We start from the raw sequence: 18,642 nt of genomic DNA on the forward strand, positions 1-18,642 counted from the left end.
TGATGTCAAAAGATTTTAATGAATGGTTTCTGCAGGAAGTAGAGATTTGATGCTGTGGATATTCTGGTTGGTTAGCAGGGTTAGCAAGGTGACTAATACGGCACTAGTGACCCTTAGAGCTGTGAGAGCCTAAGCCTCTTTAGTTGTGACAACAGGGCTGCATAGTTTTTACCTAAGGTTGTGGAGCAATGTTTTGGCTTAGCACCTAGCTTGCCCCATCTAACTGAGACCTCCTGGATAGTGTTTAAGCCATTCCAAGGAATTGTGGAATCTGAGTCAGCCACCTGAGTAGACGGAACCAACAATGAGCCCAAAAACAGTTCATCTTCCTTAATTTGATACAACATGGAAATCCTCCCTTCAAGTTCAGCAACTCATCAAGTGATTTTCCGGTGATAGGCAGGTCTAGAGTGCAGAAGGAGTCAGGATCACAGGTAACTAGGGAGTAGCATGTGTAGCTTGAAAGAGAGAGAGAGAGAGAGAACACAGATTATTAGGATTATTATCTTTCTTTGTCTGACATGAAAGAAGGCTATCCTAGTAATATTACCTTCATAAGCTCCAAAAGAGGGACTGGAGTCAATAATCACACCATTGTCTTTGACTGCTTCACATGTAGCAGAAACTGAAACTTTATCTAAAGTTACTATGTTATCAGAAAACCTACTTCTAATGGTGGTCCTAGTACAATTCTGACAACTTCTGTCTTGTTAGAATTAAGTAGAAGTAAGTTACTGAGCATCCAGTGTCTAATGTCCTTTACACATTCCTCAACTTTATTAAGCTGCTGTCTCTCATCTGGCTTTGCTGAAACATATAACTGTGTGTCATCAGCATAACAGTGAATGCTAATAACATGTTTACGAATAATTGCACCAAGATGTTGTACCCAGATGTTGCATATATAGAGAAAAAAAAAACAGTGGGCCTAAAATAAAACCTTGTGGAACACCAAACTTGACCTTAGTATGCATAGAGAAGTCACCATTTTTATCTATAAACTGGTAATCATCAGTCAAATAAGACCTGAGCCAGGAAAGGGCCATTCCCTTAATTCCAACAACATTTTCTAATTTATCAAGTAGAATAATATGATCCATGGTGTCAAAAGTTGCACTAAGGTCAAGCAGCACAAGCAAGGAGACACAACCCTGATCAGAGGCCAGTAGAAGGTCATTAACCACTTTAACCAGCACTGTCTCTCATTGCTATGATGAGGCCTAAATCCTGACTGATAAATTTCATGATTGTAATTCCTATGCAAGCATGAGCCTAACTGCTGTACTACAACCTTTTCTAGGATCTCAGAATTAAAGGGGTGGTTTGATATTGGCCTATAGTTAGAGAACTAACAGGGGTCAAGGTCAGGTTTTTTAAACAGGGGTTTGATAACTGACCAGTTTCGTGGATTTAGGTACATAGCTAGTGGAAAGGGAAGAACCGATTATTTTTAGAAGAGGCTCAATTGCTTTTGGTAGTATTTGGTTGAAGAAATGTGTAGGGATCTAGTACACAAGTTGATGATTTCGATGAGGAAATCGACAAGGGAGTAAAGCATTTTAATCACTGATCTGATGTGATTATATTGTCATCTACATGGTTGTCATCTACATGGAATACTACCAATTTAGTTTGACGCCATTTACATCCTAATTTTCGAGTGGTCTGTCTTAAGGTGCATGTGTGAAGGTTAAACCAGGGTGCTATTTTTTTTCCTAATTATTTTTCTTTTAAGTGATTTTAATTTCTTTTAATTATCTAGAACACTGACTTTAAGCATTCAGCTGCCTGATCAAGTTCCATGGGGTCAAACAGTGATCCAATCAAAATTGAGAACTCTGGGAGATTATTGATAAAACTATGTGCAGTAGTTGATGTGAAAGCACGTTTGATGTGGTAGCATGGCGAAGCGGATATAATATGACTAAGGCACATTTTAAATGAGATGAGGTAATGATCTGAGATGATTGAATGATCTGTAATGATCTGAAACAACCAGGTTTGAGATGAAATCCACAAATTCACAAAGTAATACAGCCCTGGGGGGTCTTTAAATAATAATTAGTGGAATTGACTGGGTAGACTTATTTTTTGTGGCTATATACATTATGTTAGAATAAAGAACTTCAAATGCATCAAATTCATGTCCAGTATTTTGTATGATGCCCACAATATCATTATAAATGACTGTGACACCTCCTCCTCTGCCAGTTAGATGAGGGCAATGTACAGTCAGGTCCATAAGTATTTGGACAGTGACACAATTTCTGTAATTTTGCCTCTGTACACCACCACAATAGATTTGAAATGAAACAATCAAGATGTGATAGAAGTGTAGACTTTCAACCTTAATTCAAGAGGTTTAACAAAAATATTGCATTAACCTTTTAGGAATTACAGACATTTTTATGCCCTCCATTTTCACAGGCTTAAAAGTAATTCGACAAATTAACAATCATAAATATTAGGAATATTTTTAATACTTGGATGCAAATCATTTGCAGTCAATGACTGCCTGTCTAATCTGGCCTTTCTGTTCTTGAGTGTTACCAGTGGTTCGCATCTTGAGGTAAACCATCTGTATTTACATTCATGAAGGCGTCTCTTGATTTTAGACTTTGACAATGATATATTTACCTTCTTGAGAGTGGTCTTGACTTCTTCAACAAGGAAAGAATTCTGCTATCATCCACTTTAGTTGTCTTCCATGGTCTTCCAGGCCTTTTGGTGTTTCTGAGCTCGCCAGTGCATTCCTTCTTTTTAAGAATGAACCAAATTGTTGATTTGGCTACTCCTAAAGTTTCTGCTATCTCTCTGAAAGGTCTGTTTTGTTTTTTTCAGCCTAATGATGGCCTCCTTCACTTGCATTGACACCTCTTTGGACCACATAGTGAGAGCTCCCATGAACAGCTACCAAATGCAAATTCAACACTTAGAATCAACTCTAGACCTTTTACCTCCTTAATTGGTCATGAAATAACAAGGAAACAGGCTACATCTGGCCATTAAACTGCTTATCAGTCTTAAGGACCTGACTGTGTATAACTGTATCCGGGAGGACTAGCTTCATTTAATGCTACATACACATTTGTTTTAATCTACATTTACGTTAAACATTAATCTCCTGATCAGTAATAGTTTCATTTAGAGTTAGCGCTTTAGATGCAAGAGATCTAATATTTAACAGATCAAATTTTATTTTATTTATTCAGATCAAAGGTACTGGCTGTGTATTCACTATGATCTGATTTTATGTTAATTAGGCTACAAAAACAAACTTTCTGCATATTTCTACATTTTTATTTAGCTCGGGGTACAGACACAGTCTCAATATGGTGGAACCTGATTGACAACTCGAGGCAGCTAGCAGACGGTCGGTTTAGCCTGCTTTGTGACCAGAGGTCTTTCAGGTTTCTCAGGGGGTGCTTCACTGAGGAGAGCAAAACTGTAAGACACGTGAAGCGGAGAGGAATGGTGCTCCCGGGGGGAGCCTCAGCATTTGCTTTGGCTTTGCGATTAATGCCACAGAGTCATCACCCATTTGCCCTGATGTGAGGGCTATAATGCCAGACTGGGGCATTTGCTATCTCTGCCTTAGGTATCCAGACTTTCCCCTATCGAAACTATGCTGCTCTCACTCTCGCCAACCCTCTATGGTGTCTGGACGCACACCTCTAATACTGCCATCTTCTCCGTCAGAGAGCTACAGTAACTAATATACACTTATCACAAATAAAGCTATTACTAATGATGAAGGATGAATGACTAAACAACCTGCACTCAACACACTTAACAAGCTGATTGTTTGCCATGTTAAACGTACCCTTAGTTGAAGCTTTGTGATGATTTCAGGCAGATCCGATGTGGATGGCCCCTGCTTTGCTGTCTTCAGACAAAAAAACCAAAAGCGTTCGTCGAGAAAATTTATAATGTGGCAGAAGTGAAAAGTGAAAAATACAACAAAAGAAAACAATAGTGCAAAATTACTGATGAAAAAAGAAAAAAAAGGTATAGTTTAAATACTGATGAAGGTGAGAAACGATTCGAAAACAGGAACTACATCACATGGACATAGTTTTGCCCTCAGTAGTTTTACATTTTGCATTCAGTTTTGCCTTCGGCAAGTGCAAGGCATGCTCAAATGGACTCAAGTCAGGTGACTGACCTTGCAGAACATTCCACTTGGTTGCTGCTTGGAGTGCTTTTGAAGTGTGCCTTGGGTTATTATCCATCTACACTGTGAAGTTCAGTCCAACGGATTTTGAAGCATTTGTCTGAATCTGAGCAAATAATATAGCCTTATAAACTTCAGAATTCTTCCTATTGCTTTTGTCAGTAGTCACATCATCAATAAATACAAGGAAACCAGTATAAACTAGTACATAGCAGCCATACATGTCCACACAATAAGATGAGGCAGCATGCTTCAGATCATGAGCAGTTCCTTCCCTTCTCCAAACTCTTCTCTTCCCATTCTGGTATAAGTTGATCATGGTTTCCCATTAGGAATACGTTTTAAATGTAAAATTTATATTCAGATTGTCGTACAGCTGCTGTGTGACCACTGTTAAAAGCACTATTTAAATAAAATCGAATTGAAATAAAATTGAAGTGAATCTGTCCATAGGTTGTTCTTCCCTGAACTGTATGTTTTTTGTAAGATATTTTGACAGACTCTACTCTGGTCTTCCTGTTTTTGAGGCTTACCAATTGTTTACATCTTGTGCTCAACCCTCTGTATTTATTCTGGTGCAGTCTTCTCTTGATTGTTGACTTTGACACAGATACGCCTACCTCTAGGAGGGTGTTCTTGATCTGATCAACTTTTATGAAGGGGTTTTTCTTCACCAGGGAAAGAAATCATAGATCACTGTTGTTTTCTGTGGTGTTCCTGGCCTTTGAGTATTCCTGAGCTCACCAGTGCATTCTTCTTTTTAAGAATGTACCAAATAATATGGGGAGGATGAAGTTCCTGCCAATTAGATTGAATGCATGCCTCTGTAAATTGGCAGACAGAATGTTTGTGTAGACTTCTTGATAATTTCATCATCAAAATCATCAACCTGTATACTAGATCCTTTACCTACTTGTTTCCTCAAACAGATAATTCCTGAAACAATCAAACCTCTTTTAAAGATAATCAATTCTTCTCTTAGCATTGGCTATGTGCCTGTCAGCTGTCTAACTATAGACCAATATCAAACCTCCCCTTTATCTCCAAGGTCCTAGAAAAGGTTGTAGCACAGCAGCTATGGTCATACTTACATAGGAATAACATTCATGAAATGTATCAGTCAGGATTTAGGCCTCATCATAGCACAGAGGCAGCACTGGTTAAAGTGGTAAATGACTTACTACTGGCCTCTGATCAGGGTTGTGTCTCCTTGCTTGTGCTGCTTGACCTTAGTGCAGCTTTTGATACCATTGATCATGCTATTCTCCTTGATAGACTGGAAAATGTAGTAGGCACTAAGGGAACGGCCCTTTCCTGGCTCAGGTCTTATTTGACTGATCGTTATCAATTTGTAAACGTAAATGGTGACTCTCATACTAAGGTAAAGTTTGGTGTCCTGCAAGGCTCTGTTTTAGGCCCACTGATCTTTTCTTTATATATGCTACCTCTGGGCAAAATTATCTGTAAACATGGTATTAGCTTCCACTGTTACGCTGATGACACACAGTTGTATGTTTCAGCAAAGCCAGATGACAGACACCAGCTTAATAAAGTTGAGGAATGTGTAAAGGACATTAGAAACTGGATGCTTATTAACTTTCTCTTACTTAATTCTGACAAGACAGAAGTACTTGTACTAGGACCACATGCAGTTAGAAGTAAGCTTTCTGATTACATAATAACTCTGGATGGCCTTTCTGTTTCATCATGTGCAGCAGTAAAAGACCTTGGTGTGATTACCGACTCTAGTCTTTCATTTGAAGCTCATGTAGATAATATAACTATGATTGCTTTCTTTCATCTCAGAAATATTGCTAAAATAAGAAATATATTGTCACTACACGATGCAGAAAAATTAGTTCATGCTTTTGTTACCTCTAGGTTGGATTATTGTAATGCCTTACTGTCAGGATGCTCCAGTAGATGCATAAACAAGCTCCAGTTAGTCCACAATGCAGCAGCCAGAGTTCTTACTAGAACCAGTAGATATGACCACATCACCCCTATCTTATCCACACTACACTGGCTCCCAATCAAATTTCGTATTGATTATAAAATACTACTATTGACCTATAAAGCACTAAATGGTCTCGCGCCACAGTACCTGGGCGAACTTTTGGTCTTTTATGATCCGCCAAGCCTACTTAGATAAAAAGGTGCAGGCTATTTGTTGGTACCTCGAATAGTGCGTGCTACAGCTGGGGATAGAGCTTTCACTTACAAAGCCCCACAGTTATGGAACAGCCTTCCAATTAGTGTTCGGGGCTCAGACACAGTCTCAGTGTTTAAGTCTAGGCTGCAAACATAATTGTTTAGTCAAGCCTTTTGTGAATAGTTTTTTCTTTGATAAAGGAGCAGATCTGGAGGGTTCACAGGCAGAGAGTTGGGATGTTTGGATGCTGTTAACACCCACCAACCCCATTATATTTTATGTACAGCTTTGTAATCATAAAAGTAAATTATATAAAATTTACATGACATTGTCAGGCCTAGCAATCTGAATTTGGGGTGTTCAATGTCTTCAGTCTGTGTGTTTCAGTCTTGCATATTAATTGATTTATTTAAGTAACATTTTGGAACTGCAATACTATACCTATTATTGGTATGAAAGTCAATATTTTGGTACCATGACAATTCTACTCTGCATACCTGTTTGTTCTAGTTCCAACAGAATTTCCCTTAAATGAGGAATACTCTTAGCTCCGTCACTTTTTAAAACACAAACACAGCTACCAGAGACAAAGTATAGACTATCACTCTAGAGCCTATTTTGGCAGAGGCAAGCTACACCAATGCTTTTAGGTCATTTTTTTTTTTTTTTTTTAACCATTCATCAGCTCTCTCTCTTTTTATAAAAGGTACACGTTAAGACAAAAGCAGACAGAACATCCATTTTAGTGCTTTATTAAAATTGTTTTTGATCTTTACACTGTCAATGATGCAACTAAAGAATAATTTTAGAGACAGATTGATCACATTATTAATCCCAAAGGGAAATTCACAGTTTAGCCTACGAAACATACGTTCACTAATTACATTAAATATGTCCAAACCAGGCAATAACATTTACCTATTACCAAATTTTGTTTCTTTTGCCATCGTTATTGTTTTACATGCTTCACTTTTATTTAGCGAGATTTTTTTCTGCTGCAGCTTAACACGGTCTCAACCTTTCATGATAAGTTAGCAAATGGCACTCTTTTATGTACATGTGCACAAGAATTAATTTAGATTTTGACTTAGATTTTGGTGAGCGAGAACTTAGTCGGGAACCTGTGCAATATCAAACTTGTTTCGTCAGACAAGCCCCTAGATTCAGCTGTCTGGATCATTTATGCTATGCCATTTAAAATGAACCCAGATTTTGGAATATCCCCCATGGTCTATTGAGAGAAATTATCTGACTTTTGTTTTTAAACTTCCTACAACTTCAATATTGTATAAACAATGTTAAGGAATGAAAAGTTTCTGAAATGTTTGTGTTTTGTTTATTTATTTATCATTTATTGCAAAAATAATAAAAGCAAACATTTTCATCTTCTATGCTAATCTATCATATTTTCCCATGTATCTGTTATCTGTTATGTTTTGAGAGCAAAACAGAATAATGTACACTTGTACACTCCTCACACACCGGTGCAGTTGAAAGTTTCTGTAGAGTTCCCTGAAGATATGTAGTATCCATTAACAAGGTACTCAGGACTGCATTTTCCTGAATAGCCTTTTCAGTTGCAGTTTATACTTCTGCGTCCATGTATCTGTGAACATGCAAGACTGTTGTGCACAAGCAGTTGCACAGGCCAGTCTTCATACTTGCATATAATGTGTCCACTAGCCAACAAACTTGCACCTAATGCTCATGTTAACCACCTTAACCTCATGTTAACCTAGCTTATTAACGATACATTATTTCAGCTTTATTTCATATTTACATATGTTCTATTACTTTGTATATAGTTACATATAAGCATTCGTTTCCTGCCCACATGCTTACCCATAAACCCCTCTCCATTTTGTGACGTAAAAATGCTTTAAAAGCAAACTTATAAGCCTTTTGTGAGCCTGCCACTGCTGAACAAAGTGAGCGAGGCAGACAAGGTAAATATCTATAGTCAACAGTTATTACAGTGTAGTGTAACTCAGAGTTATGACTGGTGCTGTTCTGGACAGGAGAAAAATATTCTGTGACCAAAAAATAATTAAAATTACATTCTAATGTACTTGACCTGCCAGTGCCGCATTTTAACATTAGAATAGACTGCTACGAGTTATCACTAAAAAATACTCAAAAAGATCAGTCATCTTTTTCCAATAAAAATAAAAAATAAGATGAGCCAACAGACATATTAATCTAGAATGACTGACAGCTGTGTAGGTGTTTTGAACTCTCTGACATTAACTGACCTACTGAAAGCCCCGCCCCCTTCTCCAATCTCCCATTAGTAATCTCTTGTCTCCTCTTGATTTTCCCACTTGAAAGATGTGGCCCTCTCACTTTCTGTCAAGGTAAATGGAGTATGTTTTGAATTCATTAATGTGAAATAAACTCCATCAATGAATGTTTGACTTAGCTAGCATTAAACTATAGTGAACATGCATAGTACAGAGTGAACAGCAGTTAACTATATTTTTTTTTAGGGATGCCACTGAAATATTTCAGCAAAAAAAAAAAAAAGATATTTTTGACATTTTTTGTCAAACTTTGTCAGTTAAAAAGTCTATACTTTTGAAAAACTGCACTTTTTCAGCCAAAAGAGAAAAAATGGAAATAAATTAAACAAGGAAGGTCACAACGAAGTGTCAAATCTAAGAGTTTATAAATAATTTTAATGGTAATTAATAGAAAGTGACAGAAACTGTTGTTTGCTCTCCTGCAGCAGTCAGCACAGATACGTTCAAACAGCCTGGTAAAGCCCATCATTGTAGAAACTGGAGTGTGCGTATATACGGGGGGGGGGGGGGGTTATGGTAACCACCTGCAACCACAGATGCCACTCATGTGTTTTAGTTAAAATGTATACACAAGCAAAGTTACCTGCACACTTTCTTATTAATTGCTCTTTGTAAGCCATTTTTCCTAGAATAGGAAGAAAGTAAAGTTTTCTAGTGTCTACATCTTAACTAAAACAGACAAGTTGATGGCTACTCTATAACCCTGCACGCACACACACACACACACACACACACACACACCAGTGTCTATTTTAAACAAGTGATTTGTGAAAAGACTATATTGGGAGGACTATGTATTATTCTTCCTTGGGTTGGCATTCTGCACTGGGGCTGTTCATTGGGAGTGAGAATGCAGTTCCCACGTGAAATGTCTTTCAAGATTCAGAAAGGTTATTGTGTGAATTGTGATCACCATTTGGTTTGTGTCTGTTTTCAATGTCCTCAATGGTTTTCGTTTCTTCTTGCTCCTCCTCATCCCCAGAATTCCCAAAACACATCTCTATCATGTCTTCTATTGCCTCTTCTGTGTCAACAAAGTTCTCCTGTTCCTCTTCTCTCATCTCTTGATCTGGGTATAAATGATCCAGAACCAGTTTGCTGGGTAATGGCACTGAAAACTTTTTAGAGATGTTGTGGAGAACACAGCAAGCAGTGACAATGCGAGCTACAGGCTTGAGATTATCAACCAGCACAGCTCCAAGACTATGCAAGCATTGGAAGCGGGTTGTCAAACAGCCTAAGACGTGTTGAGCAGATTTCCAAACCTTAGAATGAGCTGTGTTAAAACGTCTGGCTGCATCAGTCTTGATCCGGGAGCTTTCCACAGGGCTCAGCACATGTTTAGCTTTACACATAGCTTTACCCCCTGTGGATATAAGGATGAGGCATGGGTCAGACGTATAGAGCCTTTTTTGGACATCAGTGGTGTTGCCTGCCCTGGGCTTTCAAGGCTGAAGCCCTAAATACTTTTTTTTCTGTTTAATTAGCTAAGTAAGTTAGTCACCATTCATTCAATAATTCCGCTTTAACCACTTCTTGAAATTCATGCACACATGTTGAAAAATGTTGTCATGATGTACCGCTGATTGAGTAGTTATGACTATGAAGACATGTCACATTCTGTCACATTCACATTCAAGACAGGTCACATTCTGCCAAATGCCATAAATGTAAATGTCACAAGTCATTAAAGCAATTGTCTGTCCCCCCATTCAGAGGACAGAGTGTAAGTGACAGAAGTAGAGAGAGCTAGAAGGTCAGACATGAAAGATGGATATTCTATATTTTAGCAAAAAGGGTAACATTCAACTGGTCAGTTGTGGTGATATGTAGGGTGCGCACACACATATATATACACTATATTACCAAAAGTATTCGGTCACCCATCCAAATGATCAGAATCAGGTGTCCTAATCACTTGGCCTGGCCACAGGTGTATAAAATCAAGCACTTAGGCATGCAGACTGTTTTTACAAACATTTGTGAAAGAATGGGCCGCTCTCAGGAGCTCAGTGAATTCCAGCGTGGAACTGTCATAGGATGCCACCTGTGCAAAAAATCCAGTCATGAAATTTCCTCGCTCCTAAATATTCCACAGTCAACTGTCAGCTTTATCATAACAAAATGGAAGAGTTTGGGAACAACAGCAACTCAGCCACGAAGTGGTAGGCCATGTAAACTGACGGAGAGGGGTCAGCGGATGCTGAAGCGCAAAGAGGTCGTCGACTTTCTTCACAGTCAATTGCTACAGAGCTCCAAACTTCATGTGACCTTCAGATTAGCCCAAGTACAGTACGCAGAGAGCTTCATGGAATGGGTTTCCATGGCCGAGCAGCTGCATCCAAGCCACACATCACCAAGTGCAATGCAAAGCGTCGGATGCAGTGGTGTAAAGCACGCCGCCACTGGACTCTAGAGCAGTGGAGACACGTTCTCTGGAGTGATGAATCACGCTTTTCCATCTGGCAATCTGATGGACGAGTCTGGGTTTGGAGGTTGCCAGCAGAACGGTACATTTCGGACTGCATTGTGCCGAGTGTGAAATTTGGTGGAGGAGGAATTATGGTGTGGGGTTGTTTTTCAGGAGTTGGGCTTGGCCCCTTAGTTCCAGTGAAAGGAACTTTGAATGCTTCAGGATACCAAAACATTTTGGACAATTCCATGCTCCCAACCTTGTGGGAACAGTTTGGAGCGGGCCCCTTCCTCTTCCAACATGACTGTGCACCAGTGCACAAAGCAAGCTCCATAAAGACATGGATGACAGAGTCTGGTGTGGATGAACTTGACTGGCCTGCACAGAGTCCTGACCTGAACCCGATAGAACACCTTTGGGATGAATTAGAGCGGAGACTGAGAGCCAGGCCTTCTCGACCAACATCAGTGTGTGACCTCACCAATGCGCTTTTGGAAGAATGGTCAAAAATTCCTATAAACACACTCCTCAACCTTGTGGACAGCCTTCCCAGAAGAGTTGAAGCTGTAATAGCTGCAAAAGGTGGACCGACATCATATTGAACCCTATGGGTTAGGAATGGGATGGCACTTAAGTTCATATGTGAGTCAAGGCAGGTGACCGAATACTTTTGGTAATATAGTGTATATACAGTTGAGGTCAAAAGTTTACATACCCCTTTCAGAATCTGCAAAATGTTTATTATTTTACCAAAATAAGAGGGATCATACAAAATGCATGTTATTGTTTATTTAGTGCTGACCTGAATAAGATATTTCACATAAAAGATGTTTACATATAGTCCACAAGAGAAAATAATAGTTGAATTTATAAAAATGACCCCGTTCAAAAGTTTACATACCCTTGATTCTTAATACTGTGTTGTTACCTGAATGATCCACAGCTGTGTTTTTTTGTTTACTGATAGTTGTTCAAGAGTCCCTTGTTTGTCCTGAACAGTTAAACTGCCTGCTGTTCTTCAGAAAAATCCTTCAGGTCCCACAAATTCTTTGGTTTTCCAGCATTTTTTGTGTATTTGAACCCTTTCCAACAATGACTGTATGATTTTGAGATCCATCTTTTCACACTGAGGACAACTGAGGGACTCATATGCAACTATTACAGAAGGTTCAAATGCTCACAGATGCTCCAGAAGGAAAAAACATGCATTAAGAGCCGGGGGGTGAAAACTTTTTGAATTTGAAGATCAGGGTAAATTTAACTTATTTTGTCTTCTGGGAAACATGTAACTATCTTCTGTAGCCTCTGAAGGGCAGTACTAAATGAAAAAATAAGATTATTACCGGCTCTTAATGCATGGTTTTTCCTTCTGGAGCATCAGTGTGCGTTTGAAACTTCTGTAACAGTTGCAAATAATAAACATTTCGCAGATTCTGAAAGGGGTATGTAAACTTTTGACCTCAACTGTGTATATATATATATATATATAAGATGTACACACACACACACACATACACACCAACCCACCCCTGTGGGTCCCCAAAGCACTGTGGGCTTCTTTACCAGATCAGGCAACACCCCTGTTGGACATATCTGTGCATCAAATTTGTGTCTTACGTTGAACTACTCACCCAGGACCCAGGTCTGACCATGCTGAAGTCTGTTAAACTCTTGACAAATATCTGAGCTTTCCCAAACGGCCTGTTCCTGAGTCCCACCAGGACAGCACTGCTCCACACTCAGTAGATTTCCATCCACATCACTTATGATCTGCACCATTACTGAATGGTAACCCCTGGTGTTAAGGAAAAGACTCTCTTCGGCCAGTGAAGGGCTCACATGGACATGTAAACAACCCAAAACCCCCACCACGTTTGGAATGCCACTTATATATTTAAACCCCTGCGCAACGCCCATGCGATCATCGTAAGTGCCAGGGAAAGTGATAAAGTCTGGGCACATGTCCTCCAAGACCTTAGACACGGTATTTACGGCGTCGCTTGCGCGCGCGTGCTCCAATCCCAGCAAGTCTGTGATTTTCCTGGGGAGAAAACCGTGCGCGTAGAAATACAGTGCCGCAAGTGTCATTGCTTCAACTGAAGTGGCGTCGCTACTGGGTCTAAACACGTCCTTTTTCATGCGCGCTTTAATGCAGTCCACAATAAAAGTCAGACACTGGCGAGTGAAATGAAAACACTGTGACAAAAAGTAGTCATCGAAAATGTCCAGGCGACTTATTGACTCGTGGCTGAGCTGGACTGTGCCGCGGGGGTCCGTGCTACTGCTGTTCCTGCTGTCGCTGTTAAGAATTTTAGGAGTCAGTTCGCTACACGCACCTCTGTATAAGTCCTCCTGAACAGCAAGCCACACTGCCCCGGCGTAAGACATGCTGGCAGGTAGGTAAAGACAGTTATAACTAACGTGATCTGAACCACGAAATGGATCCGAACTCCAGCCAGTTAATAAGCTAATACACTAACGAAAAACAAATCTGAGCTATTTTAAGCACTGAACAGCTTCTGCTAGAGGCTGAATAAAATAACTGTTCTCTAAACGTGTACACAGAGGCAGCGTTTCGTGAGCAACAATAAACAAATTAGCTCATTTTACTTCCGGGTGGAATTTGATAGGATATTGTCAAAATTAAAGTCTCATATTGTAAAAAGTATGAACACAATGACGACAAATACCACTGAAAAACACCAAATAAATAGGTAAAGCTTGAGAAAATTAAAATTATAATTAACAAAAAGAAAAGAAAATAAGGGGTAGAAAATAGAGGAATTTATTATGCCATATTTCAGCCTCTGCTTCTTTAACAAAGGACTGTGTCTCGATAAAAGCAAGGTGGATTAAGTTTAAGACACTCAACCGGTTAACAAAAATGTGTTTTAACTTAGGAATCTTATCCCTGACTTCTCTACAATTATTTAAATATAGACAATTAGTACAGGTACAAATACACTGTACTATGGCTGGGCGATATGACAATATAATACTGATATCTCGATAAATTTTGTCACAATACTTTTTTCAGAGATATCGTGACTATTGAGATATCTTTTTTAAAATTAATTTTGTTGAAAAGTAAAATAAAAACAAAAAATAATTACAACCTGACTGGAAGGAGCTAAAAATATTCTACTTAATTTTTAAAGTTGTAAAAAAGTTTTCTCTTTTTCATTGTCAAATATTTATTTATTTTTTTGACTGACTTTATTTTTGAATATAGAAGAAGAAAAAATAGTTTATTATAAATTAGTTTACTAGTTACTTAGTAAAAAAATTTGCTTAGCAATAATAAACTAATATATAATTAAATCTGCAAACATGATTTTTGGAGTTTTTGACAAAATCCAAGATGGTAGAAAAGCTAATTAGACAGAAATTGACATCATAGGGTACACTGAACTCCACCCAGGGAATCCAGGGATGCTTTTAAATTTGCATACACAGTTCAGAATTTATAACAAAAATATACTTCCAACTTTGGCCAAAATTTGACCTAGTGGTGGCACGAAAGTATTGGCAGCCCAAATTTGGTCAGAATGTTTCGTAGACTCTCCCCTAATCGGTATGCTAAATTTCACAACCTTTCGTGCCATCACCTACTGCTGTCTGAAATCCACCTGAAATGCATGTCGCACTTACAAATTTAATTTTGTTGATTAGGAAAATAATCATCATCTTATTTTGCATATTTCCTCATCCCTCCAAATACATTTCTGGTTACGGCACTGCCAGGACATCACACAACTTCCTTCATTCATTTTAGAGCAGCATACAGGAGTTGATTTTAATCCGCATTCAGACTGTGGTCAAGTCAGTGGCAGTAGAAACCGGAGTGCACGTATATACAGTAGTTTATGGTAACTGCCCTTTGGACAGCTACACTACATATGTGCTGTGAATTCTGTGTAGTGTGAAAAAGTTGAGTAGTAGTTGTGTATTATGAACCGTTTAAGTATTTTTTTTCCCCCAAATTCCTGCAGGCCAAATGAAGCAGGCCTTGTGTTTGACAGATGCCATAGCACTCCCTTCTGATTAGCTTAACTTTCTGGACTATTAAATAAGCATGCTTCGAAGCAGTTAGATTACAACTGGCAAACTTTGTGCTGTTTGCTGCTACTACTATGGATTGCATGCTCAATTAGATTCTGGTCAGGTGACTGACTTGACCGTGAACAGTGTAAAGTGCCCCTTCTCTACTTTTAAATTCGTTTATAGCAGTATTGGCTTTGCTCAGTTAATACAAAGATACAGTACTTGGTTAAATCTCTAACATTGACCATACTAATCTCTGTTTTGAGAAGGCAATCATCAACGTTAGAGTTATCACTAATGTTAAACGGCTAGCTTGTTGCTAATGCCACTCGCTATTGTCCGCTGTTGTTGTCCAAAATCAGTTGTATGAATGTTTGAAGTTCACTATAGTAGAACAGTACCAATAGCCACTCAGGCCTGTAACTGTAAAAAGTGCAGTTAACATAGCTTTTTCTGACTTAATTCTATGAAAGTAAAAATGTTTAGCAGTCGAAATATAGAGACAAATTACAGAAAATGTGAATTAGGTATGAATTAAATGAGGTGACAAGAAATTGGAGTGAAAACAGAGGAGAAAAAGGTCTACACTGTACCCAGGTGATCATTTCATCCTCCAGAAAAAAATAAAATAAAATAAAATAAAATACAATAAACAAACAAACACATACCGGCTAAATCTTCTGTCTGCTAAAGCAATTGCTTACGAGTACGCACCTGTCCTCCGCTTATACAGCAGCAGGTTTTTTTTTTTGTTTGTTTGTTTTTTTTTGAATGATTAGTTTAATTTGTCTTAATTCATGGGTTTGTGTTGGCTCACTTTCTTTATTTTCATATTCTTTAATGAATGCCAATAATATAAAACGACTGAGATTCACAAAAATTGCTCGATGGCACTCTTAGTCCCTGACCTGAGGATGAGGATGTGGTTTTGATAGACTCCAAAACACTTTTATAAATTGCTCTGGATAAGGACGTTTGCTAAATGCTGTCAACATAATAAAACATGCAATTTACACTGATCAGTGTAATCCATATATAAAAGTGCAGCAGTCAATGCAAATCATATGATTTTTAGTCGATCAGTCCAGGTTTACATTAGTCTTCTTATGCGTAAATTTCTGCACACTCAGGAGCACGAGTAGGACACAAACGTTTTTCCGAAATTACGGGATTTACATGAATACCAACTTTCTAGTAAAAACGCTCGTAAATGGCTCCCACTGTCTGCTGTTACAAACGCTACACACTTTTACATTATAGAAAGTAGCACTTAAATGATATGCCGGTAGACGCGAAAATGGCTTTTATTATGATTTTACTAGTCGAAAACGGTTTAATATATCTGGCTTCAACAAGCTGAATTTCCTCACTAACCTTAAACCAAAGCTTTTCTGTATAAAATTTACTTCCGAGCGCTTAAATCCATAGGTAGGGTTCTTACTAGAACGTTAGCCGTTTTCCAAAACAAAACTAAACTTATGAAACGTTAATGAAACGTTAACATATGTTATTTGTTTGCAACGGTTATTTGTCTACTGTCCGCTTTGTCATGTTTAGCTGAGTGTGTAAATTTATTCCAGTTCGACATTAACTTATAGCTCGTAAATCGTTCAGGCTTGTTGGCTTACTAACGTTATTTAACGCCAGATACAGGCTCAAGATACAGACTGAGACTGTTTAATGTGACATAGATTCAAAGTAGCTATCTCAAACGATGAAGTTTCCGCGACTATCGTTACTTAGTAAGTCTAAAATTTTTTTTGACACAAATATTTAGGACACAAGCTTGCTTGTATGGCTTACTTTACAAATACAGTTTGGAATTTTGGTATCGTTTAATTTAAGCGCGGAGTTTTAAAACACATCAGTCGTTATTTTTTATGAGTTATAACCTGTAGGTTTTCTTGGCATACAGATTTTTTTCTGAACGGAAATACCCTCAAGAAAAAAACTGGGCGACATGAGTGCCTTCTTGGCGCAGGAAAGCGGTGTTGGAGCTCCGGGTGCACTTCCCAAGAGCATCCTACAGCAGGTAATGTGTTTCGAAAACACGCTCTGCCGGGAGGGGGCAGCACTCTCCAAATTGACTTTTAAACTTGGTTGTAAAGTCGATAAAATAATATCCATGTTCTAATACACCGCACATTTTCTTTATCCTTTAGATTTGTTAGACATAGACAAGTCCCAATATTAATCAGGCTTATTGTCTGGACATTTACACTCATCGTCCACCTTATTAGGAACACCTGTACACCTGCTCATTCATTACGCAATTATCCCATTCTCCAGTCATGTGGCAGCAGCGCAGTGTATAAAATCATACAGGGTAAGTGCTTCAGTTAAGGTGAACAGCAAACATCAGAATAGGCAAAAACGTGATCTCAGTGGCTCTGATTTTGACATGGTTGTTGGTGCCAGACTGGCTGGCCCAACATGCCAAACCTTGAGGCGGATGGGCTACAACAACAGAAGACCACAACGGGTTCCAGTCCTGTCACCCAAGAACAGGAATCTGAGGCTACATTGGACACAGACTCACCCAAACTGGACAGATGGAGATTGGAAAAAGACCAGGCAACATTTGTCAAATCGTCAACTGTCCAGTCCCAGGAGGTCAGCAGTTTCTGAAACAGTCAAACCAGTCCATCTGGCACCAACATCCATGTCACAGTCACTGAGAGCACATTTTTTCCCAATTCACATGTTTGATGTGAACATTAACTGAAGCTCTGACCTGTATCTGTCTGATTTTATGCATTATGCCGCTGCCACATGATTGGCCGATTGGATAACTACATGAATGAGTGGGTGTTCTTAATAAAGTGGACGGAGAGTGTAAACGTAAAATTATAGGCCGCCATAGCCTACTGCTGAATCTATAAGAAGCAGAAAATGTTCTTGAGGACCACTGTCCTAAAGTAAACATTACTATCATGGACTGGGCTTTACAAAAAATAAATAAATAAAATAAATTTAAAAAATCTGAAAGTTCACTATTTCACTACTTTCCAGAAGAAATGTCTGAAGTCGCCCATTGATGATAAGGAAGCCAGACAGAATTTTTCAGCTTGGTGAAATGGCCATCTAAAACATTTGCTAATTTCACTTAAAATAATGAAATAATAGTGGTGCTGTGTAGTGGTGCAAAGAAATCATCATTCCAGCTTATTTCGCATTTTTTTTTACTGACTCTCTAGGTTCAGATCACTAAGTGGAGTGGCTAATTGTCTTTAATCTCTGCCGTTTCAGGTCAGACAGTGGTTATTGAAAAGCAAGGTCCAGTGCTTACTGTGGGGATTAACAGGCCAGAGGTGCGTAATGCAGTGAACCAAGAGACATCCCAGCGGTTATTTGAAGAATTTTCTGCCTTCAATCAGGATGATACCTTGAGTGTAGCTGTGCTACATGGAATAGGTCAATGTCGTTCCCTTGAAATTGCTTACTTGATGATCGCATGATAATATTGATGATCAAAGTCACCAATATTATTGTGTACACATGTACACATTTAAGTTTTTTTTTTTTAAATATCTTTCTCATAAAAGCCTAGCAAACATGA

At 38.6% G+C, this 18,642-nt stretch overlaps 2 protein-coding genes across 4 annotated transcripts in view; one reads left to right on the forward strand and one right to left on the reverse strand.

Moving 5' to 3' along the window:
* si:dkey-197c15.6 (putative nuclease HARBI1) lies at positions 1 to 13,655 on the reverse strand. 2 transcript variants are annotated; one of them, XM_053227997.1, is made up of 4 exons: positions 12,671 to 13,655; positions 4,166 to 9,992; positions 3,824 to 3,886; positions 1 to 458 (listed from the first exon to the last, which is right to left on the reverse strand). In XM_053227997.1, exons 1-2 carry the CDS (start codon positions 13,425 to 13,427, stop codon positions 9,502 to 9,504), a joined length of 1,248 nt encoding a protein of 415 aa, XP_053083972.1. In that variant the 5' UTR covers positions 13,428 to 13,655; the 3' UTR covers positions 1 to 458; positions 3,824 to 3,886; positions 4,166 to 9,501. The 2 variants fall into 2 exon arrangements, with proteins under 2 accessions (XP_053083972.1, XP_026779929.3); XM_026924128.3 differs by having other exon boundaries at positions 3,824 to 9,992.
* The window catches only part of zgc:101569 (uncharacterized protein LOC449822 homolog), a 15,386-nt gene continuing 10,043 nt past the window's right edge, over positions 13,300 to 18,642 (forward strand). Inside the window, exons 1-3 of one of the 2 annotated variants that reach the window (XM_053227999.1) lie at positions 13,300 to 13,435; positions 16,999 to 17,115; positions 18,333 to 18,497. In XM_053227999.1, coding sequence (XP_053083974.1) covers positions 13,426 to 13,435; positions 16,999 to 17,115; positions 18,333 to 18,497 — 292 coding nt within the window. In that variant the 5' untranslated portion in view covers positions 13,300 to 13,425. Of the gene's footprint in view, positions 13,436 to 16,395; positions 16,826 to 16,998; positions 17,116 to 18,332; positions 18,498 to 18,642 lie in introns of those variants that run through there. The other variant, XM_053227998.1, reaches the window with a different exon arrangement.

Source organism: Pangasianodon hypophthalmus, chromosome 22, assembly GCF_027358585.1.
Source record: "Pangasianodon hypophthalmus isolate fPanHyp1 chromosome 22, fPanHyp1.pri, whole genome shotgun sequence".
In the NCBI taxonomy this organism is placed as follows: domain Eukaryota; kingdom Metazoa; phylum Chordata; class Actinopteri; order Siluriformes; family Pangasiidae; genus Pangasianodon; species Pangasianodon hypophthalmus.

Bases quoted from the DNA above. Each gene is read 5' to 3' on its own strand.
- si:dkey-197c15.6 (XM_053227997.1), bottom strand. From the start codon at position 13,427: ATGTCTTACGCCGGGGCAGTGTGGCTTGCTGTTCAGGAGGACTTATAC. The intron at 9,993-12,670 runs GTGAGTAGTTCA...TTATATCCACAG, and splicing joins TGGTCAGACCTGGGTCCTGG to GGGGTAAAGCTATGTGTAAA.